Raw genomic sequence first — 14,866 nt, forward strand, 5'->3', positions numbered from 1 at the left:
TCAAGCACCATGGAATGATCAGTCGGATTGATATTCGTAATATATTTTATTGTTCCGGACCGCAGACCGTGTCTCTGCTCAGCACTCCACCCCTGTCTTCAGTCCATCCAGCTCATTTTGAAGACAAAGCCTCGCAGATACACAAACACAGATTGTCATCAGCTGGTCTGATTGTCATCAGACCAGCTGATGACAATCAGACACCGTTCCCTGAACCACACCCCCGCTCCACCCACTCTGCAGCCGAGCCTTAACGGCCACATACCTCCACCGCCCGACTTAGGCCGGGGCAACATCCGGCCTAACCTACTCCCCCTCCCCCCCATGAGAGCGGGAGAGGAAGTCGGCCATGACCATCTGTGTCCCCGGCCTATGGATCACCTTGAAATTAAAAGGCTGTAAAGCCAGATACCACCGAGTGATTCGGGCGTTGGTATCTTTCATGCGGTGGAGCCATTGGAGCGGGGCGTGGTCCGACCAGAGGGTGAATGAGCGTCCCAGGAGGTAGTAGCGCAGGGAGTCGACCACCCACCGGATGGCCAGGCACTTCTTCTCCACCGTGCTGTACCTGCCCTCCCTCTCTGACAGCTTGCGGCTGATGTACAGCACGGGGCGGTCAACCCCCTCTACCTGCTGGGACAAAACGGCCCCCAGCCCTCTGTTCGACGCATCAGTCTGCAGAGTAAAAGGGAGAGAGAAGTCAGGTGTGTGAAGGAGTGGTTCCCCACAGAGAGCTTGCTTTACCTCCTCAAACACCAACTGGCACCGCTCCGTCCACTGGACCGGATCTGAGGCACCTTTCCAGGTCAGGTCAGTCATGGGGCTGGTCAGCTCCGCAAAGTTCGGGATGAACCGCCTGTAATAGCCCGCCAGCTCCAAAAACTGCCTCACCTCTTTTTTAGTCTTGGGCCGCGGGCAGGCTGCGATGGCGGCGGTCTTGTCCACCTGAGGGTGCACCTGCCCGGCGCCCAAGTGGTAACCCAGATACCGTACCTCCCTCCGTCCAACTGCACACTTCCCCGGGTTGGCCGTAAGCCCCGCCTGCCTCAGGGACTCCAGCACCGCGCCCACCCGCTGCACATGCTCCGCCCAGGTGGTGCTGTGTATGATCACATCATCCAGGTAGGCGGCAGCATATGCAGTGTGCGGACGCAGCACCCGGTCCATGAGGCGTTGAAAGGTGGCTGGGGCCCCGAACAACCCAAAGGGAAGCGTGGTGAATTGGTATAACCCAAACGGAGTGGAGAAGGCCGTTTTTTCCTTAGACTCTGGCGACAGAGGAATCTGCCAGTAGCCCTTGTTTAAATCCAGTGTTGTAAAGAAACACGCAGTGCCCAGTCGGTCCAGGAGCTCGTCGACCCGGGGCATTGGGTAAGCATCGAACCGTGACACATCGTTCACCCTGCGATAGTCCACGCAGAACCGTATAGACCCATCCTTCTTGACCACAAGAACAATGGGGCTACACCAGGCACTGTGGGACTCTTCTATTACCCCCATCTCCAGCATTGCAGCCAATTCCCGCTGAACCACCTTTCTCTTGTGTTCCGGCAACCTGTAGGGTCGTGACCGCACTGTCACGCCCGGAGGAGTCTCAATCTCGTGTTCTATGAGGTTTGTGCGTCCTGGAAGGAGAGAGAACACATCAGCAAACTGCTCTTGCAACCGGGCAATGTCTGTTTTCTGGGTCCCGGAGAGACGGTCTTCACAAAGGAGCGAGGCCGGATTAGTGGATTTTGGGACCTCAGGCCCCAGCTCCTCTCTCTCAGATACCGAGGACACCAGAGAAACAGACTCCGCCTCCCTCCATGCTTTTAGGAGGTTGAGGTGGTAAATCTGTGTAGCTCCGCCCCTATCAGAACGCACCACCTCATAGTCGACATCCCCCACTCGCCGTGTGACCACAAAGGGCCCTTGCCACTTGGCGAGGAGTTTAGAGCTGGAAGAAGGAAGCAATACAAGTACCTTCTCTCCCGGTGTGAATTGTCTCAGCCTGGCACCTCTGTTGTACAGCCGCTGCTGACGCTCCTGGGCCTGGAGCAAATTCTCACGTGACAGCTGACCCAGTGTGTGGAGCTTTGCTCGCAGGTCCAGGATGTGTTGGATCTTGTTTTTATTGGTGCTCGGCCCCTCCTCACAGTTTTCTTTAATGAGGTCGAGCACCCCCCGTGGAGTCCTGCCGAACAAAAGTTCAAAGGGAGAAAATCCCGTGGAGGCCTGGGGAACCTCCCGTACTGCAAACAACAGAGAGTCAAGCCATTTATCCCAATTACGTTCATCGTCATTAATAAATTTACGGATCATGGACTTCAAAGTCTTATTCAGATGCTCCACCAAACCGTCGGTCTGTGGGTGGTACACACTGGTCCGAATAGACTTGATGCCCAGTAACCCGTAAAGTTCTCTCAGTGTTCTTGACATGAACTGGGTGCCCTGGTCAGTCAGAATCTCTTTCGGGATTCCGACTCGGGAGATGACCTGAAACAGCGCCTGCGCGACACTCTTTGCAGAAATGTTGCGCAAGGGCACCGCCTCCGGGTATCGTGTTGCGTAATCCACGAAGACTAACACAAAGCGATATCCGCGTGCACTCCGGTGAAATGGCCTGATGAGGTCCATAGCGATTCGCTCAAATGGAACCTCCATTAATGGCAGAGGGCGCAAAGGTGCCCTCGGAATGGCCGGAGGGTTTACCAATTGACACTCCGGGCAGGACGCACACCAACGGCGCACATCCGCCCGGATGCCCGGCCAATAGAATCGGGTCATTATCCGGTCCAGAGTTTTATCATATCCCATGTGACCAGCCATTGGGTTATAGTGAGCCGCCTGGAAAACCATTTCCCGGCGGCTGTTCGGCACCAGCAACTGGGTGCTTTCCTGCCCTGTGTGAGTGTCACGTCTCACTCTGTACAGTCTGTCCCTGATCAATGTAAAGTGCGGATATGTCTGCACTGCGTCAGGGCGCACCAGCTGACCATCAATTCGTATCACTTGGTCAAAGGCTGAGCGTAGATTATCGTCCCGAGACTGCTCGAGTGGAAAATCTTCCATGGAGTGAAACTCGGGAGCCGGAGGAGTCTCCCTAGGAGGCTCCGCCGGTTCCCCGTCTGCAGTGTCGGACAACCTCGTGTCACCGCTGAGCACGGCGCACACACCGCATGACCCTGTCTGCCGTGAACGCACCCCCGCAGCCTTCCCCATTAACTTGTCAAAGCCCGGCCAATCGGTTCCCAAGATTAAGGGGTGCGTAAGGCGGGAGCTAACCGCAACCTTCACGTTCTGCTTTTTCCCCCTGTGTCTAATTTCCACTGACACTATGGGATACTCGTGAATGTCCCCATGCACACACCTTATCTTCACCCACAATGCCTCCACCAATGCCCCTGGTCGAACCAGGCTCTGGTGGATCAAAGACTGTGTACAGCCGGAATCCACCATTGCCTGATGTACACCCCCCTGGATTCTTACCGGACCTGGATGTCGCTCCCGGACCTGGGGAGGGCGTTGGAGAGCCGGCAACCCGGATCACCTGGCCCACCTCCATCAGCGGACACTCCCACCGGACGTGTCTGGGCTGTCTGCACCTCCAACACGCCTGCCCTGGTGTTTGAGGGACTACCTGTGGGTTGGGAAGGGTGCCGGTGTTTGCTGGGGCCTGTATGGGTCGCGTCGGCCTGTCCGGAGCCAGTGAGCTGTCGCTGTCCACCTGCCCGCCGGGGTGTACCGCCAGGTGATCCTCCGCCCGTGCAATGGCGGCCTCCAGCGACGTGGGGCCGTGACAGCGGACCCACTCTGCTGTTCCGGTCGGCAGCCCCTCCACGAACTGCTCCATGACGACCTTCTCCACCGCCGCCTGCGCCCCTCCGGAGTTCCCGGGCTGTAGCCATCTGGTGGCGGCGTCCTTCAGCTGGTGTGCGTAGGCAAATGGCCGGTCCTTGGGTCCCAGCGTTGACTCCCGGAACCTCCGCTGGTGGTCCTGCGGAGTCAGTCCCAGCCGATCGATGACGGCTTTACGCACGGCTGCGTAATCGCGCCGCGCTGTCGGGGACAGCGACAGCGCCGCTGTCTGCGCCTCCCCGGTGAGAAGAGGCAGTAGACGGACCGCCCACTCCCCCGCCGGCCAGCCACACGCCTCCGCCGTCACCTCAAACATCTCCAGAAATGATTGGACTTCGTCTGCCGTTGTCATCTTAGAGACCTCCACCCCCGCCAAGGGTGGAGGGTTCGGTGGAGCCGCAGCTGTCCGGGCGGCGAGCCGTTCCAGTGCTTTCGTCTGCCTCTCTGCCTGGGCCAGTAGTGTCCCCAAGAGTTGCCGGTTCGCCTCTGCCTGGTCCCGCTGTATAGCTGCCATCCCCTCCAGCATCTGACCCAGCGCCATCAAAAGCTGGGTCGGCAGATCCGAGTGTTGCTGGCTGCTCTCCATGTGCTTTTCCCCCCAAAAATTTTTGTTGTTTTTTTTCAAAGAAAAAAGGCTCCACGTTTGGCTCCAGTGTGACAAGTGTCTCGCCGTCACTAGTAGGTTCCCCCTTCAAGCACCATGGAATGATCAGTCGGATTGATATTCGTAATATATTTTATTGTTCCGGACCGCAGACCGTGTCTCTGCTCAGCACTCCACTCCTGTCTTCAGTCCATCCAGCTCCTTTTGAAGACAAAGCCTCGCAGATACACAAACAACCTTCTTGACCCTCACCAGTCTGGATTCAAGGCCGGCCACTCAACAGAGACTGCCCTCCTTGCTGTCTCTGAGCAGCTTCACACTGCTAGAGCAGCCTCTCTCTCCTCTGTCCTTATCCTTCTAGACCTTTCTGCAGCATTTGACACCGTGAACCACCAGATCCTTATCTCTTCTCTTCAGGACCTGGGGATCTCAGGCACTGCACTCGCGCTTTTCTCTTCCTACCTTAACGACCGCACTTACCGGGTAACTTGGAGAGGATCGGTGTCTGATCCTTGTCCTCTCACTACTGGGGTTCCTCAAGGCTCCGTCCTGGGTCCCCTGCTCTTCTCTCTGTACACAAATTCTCTCGGCTCTGTCATTCGTTCGCATGGCTTCTCCTACCATAGCTATGCTGATGACACCCAACTGATCTTCTCGTTTCCACCGGCCGAAACACGGGTGGCGGCGCGAATCTCTGCCTGTCTGACCGACATCTCTCAGTGGATGTCTGCTCACTACCTAAAGATCAACCCTGACAAGACCGAGCTACTATTCCTTCCAGGGAAAGGCTCCCCCACCCATGACCTGACTACCACCTTCAACAGCTCTGTGTTGGCCCCTACCCTGACTGCCAGGAACCTCGGGGTGACACGAGACAGTCCACTCTCCCTGACGGCCAACATCGCTGCGACGACGCGTTCCTGTAGGTACATGCTGCACAACATCAGGAGAATACGGCCTCTTCTTACTCAGAAGGCGGCACAGGTTCTGGTCCAGGCTCTGGTCATTTCACGCCTCGACTACTGCAACTCCCTCCTGGCTGGTCTACCCGCTAAGGCCATCCGACCTCTGCAGCTCATCCAGAATGCAGCAGCTCGACTGGTCTTCAGCCTCCCGAAATTCACCCAGACCACTCCGCTCCTTCGATCTCTTCACTGGTTACCGGTGGCTGCCCGCATCCGCTTCAAAACACTGGTTCTGGCGTGCCGTGCTCTAAACGGATCGGGCCCCGTCTACATCCGGGATATGGTCACACCGTACACCCCGGCACGTTCGCTCCGCTCGGCAACAGCCAATCGTCTTGTGCCTCCTGCACCTCGAGCTAATCACTCGAAATCCAGACTGTTTGTTGTCCTGGCTCCTCAGTGGTGGAATGAGATCCCCACTGACATCAGGACAGCAGAAAGTCTCTACATCTTCCGCCTGAGACTGAAAACACATCTTTTACGACTATATCTGGATTAAAACACAGATTTGCACTTCAGTGGCACTGGGATGGCACTTATTGTGGTGCTTTTGTGGTTCGACTGAGTTGAGGAAGTGTTGCTTCCTGTGTTCTTGTTGTTCTTGGTTTATACTCTAGGTTGAAATGCACTTATTGGAAGTCGCTTTGGATAAAAGCGTCTGCTAAATGACATGTAATGTAATGTAAAAACACAGATTGTCATCAGCTGGTCTGATTGTCATCAGACCAGCTGATGACAATCAGACACCATTCCCTGAACCACACCCACTCTGCAGCCGAGCCTTAACACCCCCCCCCCCCGCTGCCACAGTAATCAAACGAACTGACGGTGAGCTAGAGCAGGACCGGGGTACTTAAGCCAGCTGGAGATGATCAGGGGAGATGAGCCCCAGCTGGCTCTTCTAGAGGGAGGCATGACAGTGGGCGGAGTTCGGAGGAGAGAAACTGCGGGGTGAGATGAAAACAAAAACAAAAGTACATGGCACAATGACAACACACATGAGAAGAGGAGGTCAGGGGACAACAGAGGAGAAAAACAGCAGGAGCAGATGGGGATCCTAACATGAACAAAGGAACACTGGGAAAACTGACAGGAATCGACCAAGACAGGAATATGTGACACTCGTAAAGACACTACTAGAGATATAAGTAAATACAGACAACAGACCAACAGGAGACAAGTGAAAGACTTGCACAATATATAGGGGTGAAAACAGGTGTACGGCATGATACAATCAGCGAGACAGAGGAGTCCCCGAGGGCAGGTACAGGGAATGAAACAATCAGAGGAACGAGTGGCTGAGGGCAGGTGAATGGAATGAAACAATCAAGGACACAGGAGTGGCTGAGGGCAGGTGAAGGGAATGAAACAATCAAAGACACAGAGGAGTGGCTGAGGGCAGGTGCAGGGAATGAACAATCAAGACACAGACACAGGGGCTGTGTCTACTACCGGACACTTTACGAAGTACACTGCAATACAGTGCACTGACATCTGTAGTGCACTCCGTGGCTGATAAGTGCTGTATCAAATGGAACACTTACGTTAACCACTTGGCGGAAGTGACGGACGCAAATCTGTTCACGGCACCCGCGAAATTAAGCCGGGAGTGACGTACGCAAATCTGCTTGCGATACCCGCGAAACTTAAAGTGACAAAATGAATGCACTTCTTGCCCTCTTTTTGTCCCTTGTTTACCCCTTTCTCCACCCCATGTGGAATTTACGGTCCACCCCATTTGCTGTCTGTAGCTTCGTGGTCTACCGCTTGTGCTACCGTAGCCATCTCGTCCGCCATTGTTTTAGAAATAAAATGAAAAGCTGGCGAAAGGGCTCCTCCTCTTCCGCTACGTAGCCAAGATGGCGTCCGTTTAGGGCGAGTAGTGTCCATCGATTTACACTGCATTTTTTGCCCGTTTGCAGTGCGCCATCCGGGTACTTTCAGTGTACTGAATTCTGCTGGTTTTGTCAGTGTGGCGCCCTAAGCACTGAAAGTCAGTGCTCGAAGTGCTCAAGTGTCCGGTAGTAGACACAGCCCTGGTGTTTATCAATACACGTTCTTCTCTGTACCTGTGGTCCCGTGGACTTGTAAAACGTTATCATATATATATATATATATATATATACAAATAGTATTTTATTTGGTACACAATATATACAATTATATGTGTATCATTATTGTATTTTCAATTGTGTGTATATAAATATATATATATATTTATATATTTCCACACACATACAATTCAAAATAAAATAACTATGTTTCAAGGATAATGAAAAAAGCAGGGTTGTCATATTTTGATAGTAAAAAATAATGTAGAGTGAATAATTGAAGTAAACTCATGAGCAAGAACAGCTGATGTGGTGAAGTCATCAAGTCAGCTGCTGTTCCAATCACAGTAAGACCGTCCTGCGTCCTCCCGTCCTTTGGAGTCTGGACTCCCAAGAACAAACTCCCTAGTCCAAACTCCAAAAGAACACAAGTCTGTACACGGCATACTTGGAATTGATAAACGGCCACAGAGGAGACACAAATACACAGAACAGGGCGTTACAGGATCTGCTTTACATCATCTCGCCTGCAGAATGAGGTCGACATTTTTAAGGTTTGTTTTGAATTCAAGAGCTAAGCTCTTCAGCCCGAAGCTTGAAGATTCTCACTCCTTCATTCAGAGTCCACTCGTCCTCGGAGGGCCTCTGCATAGCTCTCTGGTCTGGACAAGTTGGCTTCTTTTTATATGAACTTTGCTTTAGATTTCCATTGGTATGCCGTACATGAGGCCTACCCCCACTCCAAGCCTAGGTCAGCAGCATTAATTTTGGCCATTTTCTTCTTTTTAAGTAGCAGTATCAAATAAAAGCCTGCTTGATGAGAGCTCAGCCCACAAGTATATTATGAACACTGATCAATATTTTAGAGCTAGGAGGCAGATGATGTTTTGTCATTTTGGATACAGCCCCTGCTGCTGTAGGCCAACAGTCTTCAGAGCACATTGTGTGAATACGAAGCAGCTTCAAAGTGCTGACATCAACAGAGGCAAGAGGGGATTCTGCCAGGGATATAGATTTTTTTTGGAGGCTGAGATTATTTCATTCTTTGATGAATAACTGCAGTTATTACTTTACAAAATGCACCTAATCCAAAAAGAAAAAGAAGTGTGCTAGGGGCTAATGTTGCCTTGGTGTAGCAGCACCTAACATCTTCCAAAACAATATTTCTGAATCAGATATGTAAGCTGTCGGTGTCTTGCTGTGGCCTCGGCGATATAATAAAATCTCCTGTCTTGATTGGGGTCACCACCCAAAACATAGTTTATGCTAAATCTCTCCTCCAAGGGAGACTGAAGTATCTGTCAATTACTAAAACGACTGACACTGACTCAGTTCCGTATCCCTGAGTTTCTCCTGGGGGCCTCCAACAAGGAGTCCGATTCATTTAAGGCACATATTGATAACTCAAAAGTCCCCAGACAGTCAATCATTTCCCACTCAGCGTTTGTTTTAGTTGAGAATACAGAAGAGGTAAGCGTGCGTGGCTGCATCGACCCAGGGGCTTGTAATTTGCTTTGCAGTCTTGGCATACAGCTTCTCCGACGTGACTCGGGAGATATGGAAATGCAACGATAAAATCTTTTGGACATGTGAAGTGTGCGTGTGTTACCATTTGCATTTGTGAGCTGTTTCTCTTTCTGAATTCCTCAGGTAGCGGGAATAAAGGGGATGTTCCTAGCCAACAAAATGACGGATACCCAAGTGAAGACGCACATCACCTACAACAGAGGCAGGGACTGGAGTTTACTTCAGGCGCCGAGCAAGGACCTGAGGGGCAACAGTATCCACTGTGTGCTCGTAAGTGTCTGCAAGCATACATGGTTTTGTGTGTGTGTGTGTGTGTCCGTCAAAGAGAGGCCCTGACAGGAGTTGACTGATCCCAGCAGCAATGAGAGGCCAAGCTCAGAAAGAGCAGCGCTCGTCAAAGCTGAGGGCTCTGAGGCTGCTGAGCTGAAAGGTCAGCCATTTTGATTCAGTCCAATAAACTGACCTCCCATTTAAAAAAGCAAAGACAAAGAGGTGTCAGACAGAAAAGCAGACCTTGAAAGTTGCTTCTCATAGTCTCGCCTTGCTTCTACTCAAAGGCCAAGGTTTGACAGAGTAAAGAATCTAACTGCATCTCCATTTAACTACGGATGTGTTGTTTTGCCGGTGAAGCCCACCCACTGCCGGATCAAGATGTTGCTGTCGATTTGATGGTTTGTGTCTCTGCTGCACATCTTATGAAAAGTATCTCACCTTTTTTATTTTTATAAACCAATTAGTGATTCTGTGGCATGCCTCGCCTTCTATCCATATTATACAGTCATTTGTTAGGAAATGTCAGGGTTTTAATAAACCTCCAAACAGCCCGTCACAATGTGGCCTGCACTACTGGCATTTTGCTGGGTCGTAATGAGAATTGTGTCGGTAAAGGTTAACCCAATCAAAATTAATGGTGAAACCAGCCAATGGGGAAATGGTGTTTGTCATCAAACTCTCTACTTGGGAGAGTTGTGCATCAGAGTCGATGCTACAGACATTTTATTCAGTGCCGTCTTTTGAAGGTCTTTAGCATAATAGTTTTGATAACTGAGTTTGTGATGTTCTTCTCTGCAGCCGTACTGTTCATTACATCTCCATCTCCATGTGTCTGCGAATCCCTACACATCTGGAAACATAGCCAGCAGGGACACGGCGCCTGGGATCATTGTAGCATCAGGTAGGTGAGAGGGAATCTCTTTTGAGTGACATGTTTCTCTCCTTGCAATAAAAAAAAAAATGTAATTACAATTTTAAAATAAACCTCTCGTCGAAACCCTTTCTGAGATTTGGGGTGTACATAGTCTGAAAGCTGGGAGCCTGAAAAGGTGTAGAATGTCCATTCACAATACTTGCAAATCCATGCTGTGATGTGACATCGAAAACCTTTGACATTGTCAATATTCTCATGGATACATCTTCTGAACGCCCTCAGCCTGGAGTTTGTGGTTGTACAGTTTATCCTAGAGGTCACAACAGGTCGCCATATACACTTAGGTCAAGATTCCACAAATGGTGTGCAGCTTTAAGACCGAGCCTCTTGAAGAAGTCATGTCGCCGGGATCACCAGCTAACCTGCTGTTCTCTGAGGCACAGAGTGAAACCAACTTGACATTTAACTATTATAACAAAATGTGCACACATTGAAGAAAGCCCCAAACGAATGTTAAGAGAAAGCATGCTGTAGAAATGGTGTGTTGTTACTTTGCTTCAGGTTTATTCAGCTCAGCTCTCGACTCTGATCATTTCACCGCTGCACTGCACCTTTAAATTGTGCATTCTGCTATGCGATTGCATTCGGCTGTTTGCAGGTTGTTGCTCTTCATTTCGGTTTCCAATAGTCCGTCGCTGTTCAGCATCAGTACACTCCCACAGGCAGCTGGCAACATGCATGTGTCACCTCAATTTTGAAAAGGAGCAAATGACCGAACAAAAAAACAATATAATCCTCAGGAACAATGACGCTCTCTTGTTGTTCCTGAGAACACGTGAGCGAGCAAAGAGTCAGGGGAGAGACAACAAGGAAATGGAGGAATATGAGATCAGCAGTCCCCTCAGGTGAATTCACACCTCAGTAATATCTACTCCCGCATGGACCGACACTGTCAATAACACATCAGCACACGCCTCAGGTGTCTGGACCTTTGTGAAACATTGTGAATTAAACAGGTTTCAGGGATGTGAGAATAAAACAAGCGACTGATTTAGTTTGATCTCTGCCATTATTCAAACTACAAAATGGCCAAAACGAAAAAGAGCGCGAGGTAATCTGGTATAATGAATTGTAAAATAACAGTCTCAATGGGGAGTTTGCGTCCCTTCTGAGATTTTTTTTTTTACATCCTGGGTCTAATTGTGGTATATAGTTTGACTGGCCAAGGTCAGAAGTCATAGCTGATTTGAATTGTGCATCCTTTGAAACCGCTATCCGTCCCATCTCAACGCCTGGTTCATAAAAGGTGTTGATACATTATATTACAGCGCAAACACGGCAATCAAAGATGATCTGAGAATGTACTGCTTCAGATTGAGATTATCCATGTGACAAAGTACACACGTTGCAGTAGCGCCAAGAACTCAGCGTGAAGAACAAACGGCAGAGGGGAAAAAGAGAATTGAAATGTGCAGCTGCAGGTCGACCGACGATGGGGACAACGATGGGGACAACAGTTTTCTCATCTGTCTGAGCTGCTGCAGTTTTCAAACGCCTTCAGACTGTAAAATAAATAAGTGTCCTTGTTTTTATTGCACTTCACTTAACGACAGCCTGAGACTTTATTGCAGTCAACACATACATGCTGGATCTTACATGGACCGTGACCTCTGCATTTAAAGCAAGAGCGGGCTGCTGTGATGCACCCGGAGAGCATCTCTCAGTGGGCAGCGCCTTGGCTCAGGGTCGCTTCTGCATGCAGACGGTAGGAGCCAGGATTAAATCGATTCGACCCCGCTGAGTCTGTGTTTGATTGTATTTTTAGGCTTTTTGTTTTGGCTTTGTCTGTCAATCCGTCCGACCGGACGTCCTTTCTTGTAAACTCGAGATGTCAGCAGTGTCTGGAGGGAATCAGTCTGGACCCGTCTGGACGGAAGGATGAACTGATGGCATTTTAGCTTTTAAAAGGTCCACGGTCACCATAAAATTCATATGTTATATTCATATCGTTTAAGATTAGATTTAAGACTTTCCTCTTTGACAGAGCTTATAGTTAGGGCTGAATCAGCTTTGCCCTGGTCCAGCCCCTTGATATGCTGCTATAGGCTTATAGCTGCCGGGGGACGTTTTAGGATGCACTGAGCACCTCTCTCCTCTTTTTTCTCTCCTTAGGGATGAATTTTCATCTCTCAATCACACGTTACTAACTCTGCTTTCTCCCCGGAGTCCTTTTGACTTCACGTCTCATGGGGTCATTGGACCCTATGAGACGGCATAGATCATATCTGCTGATGGATCATCGAGGTCTGGGTCGTGGAATTCCTGCTACCGACTACGCCACTGTCCTGTTGAGACTCCGCCCACTGTTGAGACTCCGCCCACTCCGCCTCTCTACCGCCATCTGCCTGATGGATCGTGGAGGTCTCCATCGTGGAATATGCCTACTATGAACTATTCATACACTCTGTCACATTCATTGAATGTATTTAAACTCTAAATCTGTCCTTCTGTACACATTACATCTATTGCACCTGTCCATCCTGGAGAGGGATCCTCCTCTGTTGCTCTCCTGAAGGTTTCTTCCCTTTTTTTCCCCCTGAAGGGTTATTTGGGAGTTTTTCCTGATCCGATGCGAGGTTTTGGGGCAGGGATGTCTCTGTGTACAGATTGTAAAGCACTCCGAGACAAATTTGTAATTTGTGAAATTGGGCTATAAAAATAAACTGAATTGAATTGAATTGAATATGTAAATGATGACAATTTCACACAAATGTGTAGTATAAGAACGCGATGAAGGGATTGTAGACAAACATGGATGTACTCTGCAACATGCCAGGTCGGAGGAGCCATGCGGGGGCTGTCGTCTTGTAAATCTGTGCAGGGGCTCTGCTCAAGCTCCACGTCTTCACTTTGTCTTTATGGAGTGCAATAACAGCAGCCTGCAAAGCACTCACCTGTGGCGAGTTGCACACACAAACACACACACACACACTGAACCTCTTCATCACCACAGTAAAGTGAGAGCATCACCCACTGGAGTTCAGCAAAATGGAGATTGTTAAGCTGGTGTAGGCTTGTTCTCTAAATGTAGGGACTTTATTTCCAGGGGACAAGCATGCCTCGGAATCACTTCCGGTACTTTCCAGTCTTGCGTTTAACCACCTGGCACCAATTACAGGCTAAATTAAAGCAATTACAGCAGTCTGCGCCGCATTAGGAAAGCTTGTCTTAATAAACTGAAAGATGAATACAGTAATCTGGATTTATTGGCTAATTTAGGGGTTTGTGCAAATGTCGCACTGCACAGTCGATCTTCTGGAGCCCTGTAATTACAGACACAGTTTGCAGCTGCAGGCTGGAGCCCCCTGCTGTAATACCACTGCTGGTCTGAAGGCTCTTCTTAAACTATTTGAGGTTCATTTGATCTCAAATAGAATTCCTTTCCGGTGTCTGCATATGTCAACATCCTAGTCAACCGCTCACTGTGGATGTGTCCTCTGCCTGTCTGCCGCCTCACCTCCAGGCTCCATCGGCTCGGAGCTGTCCTCCAGCAACATCAGCGTGTTCGTCGCCTCGGACGCAGGAAACACGTGGAGACAGGTGAGGGTGCTGTTTGATCGTAATTATACCGACCACTATTGTGCATCAGCATCTTTCCAAAAGACGATTAACAGGTTTTGAAAATAATTGTGGTAACAGGCTCAACTTTCCAGCTTGACATCCGGTTGGATTACGTATGTGTGCCGATGTTGTTCGGATCCCCTTTTTTTACCATTTTCAATAAATCCAAATAGTATACCAACTGTTAAAGCGATGGTTGGTAATGCATTGTAGAAACCTTTTTATTTATTTGTTAAATGTGTCTTTTGATCCAACTGGCGTCAAATGCCAAAACTTGATCAGTGATCCTAAGCTTCAGCCCATGATGCTCTACGTTCCCCTATTGAACCAGTTGTATGACGAGTCAGGCATAAATAGTTTCCAAAATAAACGTCAGTCTTTCCAGGAAGGGTTTAGGGAAACAATAAGATGAGGGTTGATTCAGATGCCATGGGGCACTGACCATGTGAGGCCGGGTCGGGATGTCCCATCCCATCATTTCACCTGGCACAAAGGATCTCGCTGCCGTCCCTGCAGTCTTTCACAAACTGCTATCTTCACAGCTGCGCGTAATAACAATCGCCATGTTCGTTGGTTATGTACATAATGATGATGTTGGGGGAGTCGCTCTGGAGGGAAGCCTGAAGGGAGCGTCTGTCAGTGTTGCAGATACTTTCACAGGAGACGAGTTGGCAACACTGCGCTGTTTTTTTTTCTAGGTGGATGCTTTCAAAATCTAGTTAACTTGTACTGGTTCCTCCGATGTCCCAGGATTAATTATACCTATTAGTATGTTATGTTTTAATTCCAGCGTGGACTGTAGGCTAACCGCACCGGACAAATTATTATATTTATAACAATAGTCCCAACCACTGGAGGACATTAATGCAAGGGCAGCTTTAATGTTTTATATTTCATAATTACAACGTGTACTCGGATCAAACAAATAACACGTATGTATACAGTGTGTGTATATATGCATGACATTTTTGTTTTTTAATTGCATTAAAATACAGCTACATACGTACAGTATTTTTAAATCACTCATTTATTAGCAGAGCGCCTAACTAATATACAAACATGTACAGCAAACATGTTGTGTTATTACTATTACAGACACACCTTAGATAAT

The 14,866-nt window shown here is 49.3% G+C and overlaps 1 protein-coding gene across 1 annotated transcript in view; it reads left to right on the top strand.

Annotated features, from left to right (window-relative positions):
• The window catches only part of LOC130189983 (VPS10 domain-containing receptor SorCS1), a 187,953-nt gene that overhangs the window by 142,948 nt on the left and 30,139 nt on the right, over positions 1-14,866 (top strand). The window contains exons 10-12 of the mRNA XM_056409055.1: positions 9,111-9,257; positions 10,059-10,161; positions 13,658-13,734. Of these exons, the coding sequence (XP_056265030.1) occupies positions 9,111-9,257; positions 10,059-10,161; positions 13,658-13,734 (327 nt within the window). The remainder of the gene's footprint in view (positions 1-9,110; positions 9,258-10,058; positions 10,162-13,657; positions 13,735-14,866) is intronic.

This window comes from Pseudoliparis swirei, chromosome 24 (genome assembly GCF_029220125.1).
Source record: "Pseudoliparis swirei isolate HS2019 ecotype Mariana Trench chromosome 24, NWPU_hadal_v1, whole genome shotgun sequence".
NCBI classification, from domain to species: Eukaryota; Metazoa; Chordata; class Actinopteri; order Perciformes; family Liparidae; genus Pseudoliparis; species Pseudoliparis swirei.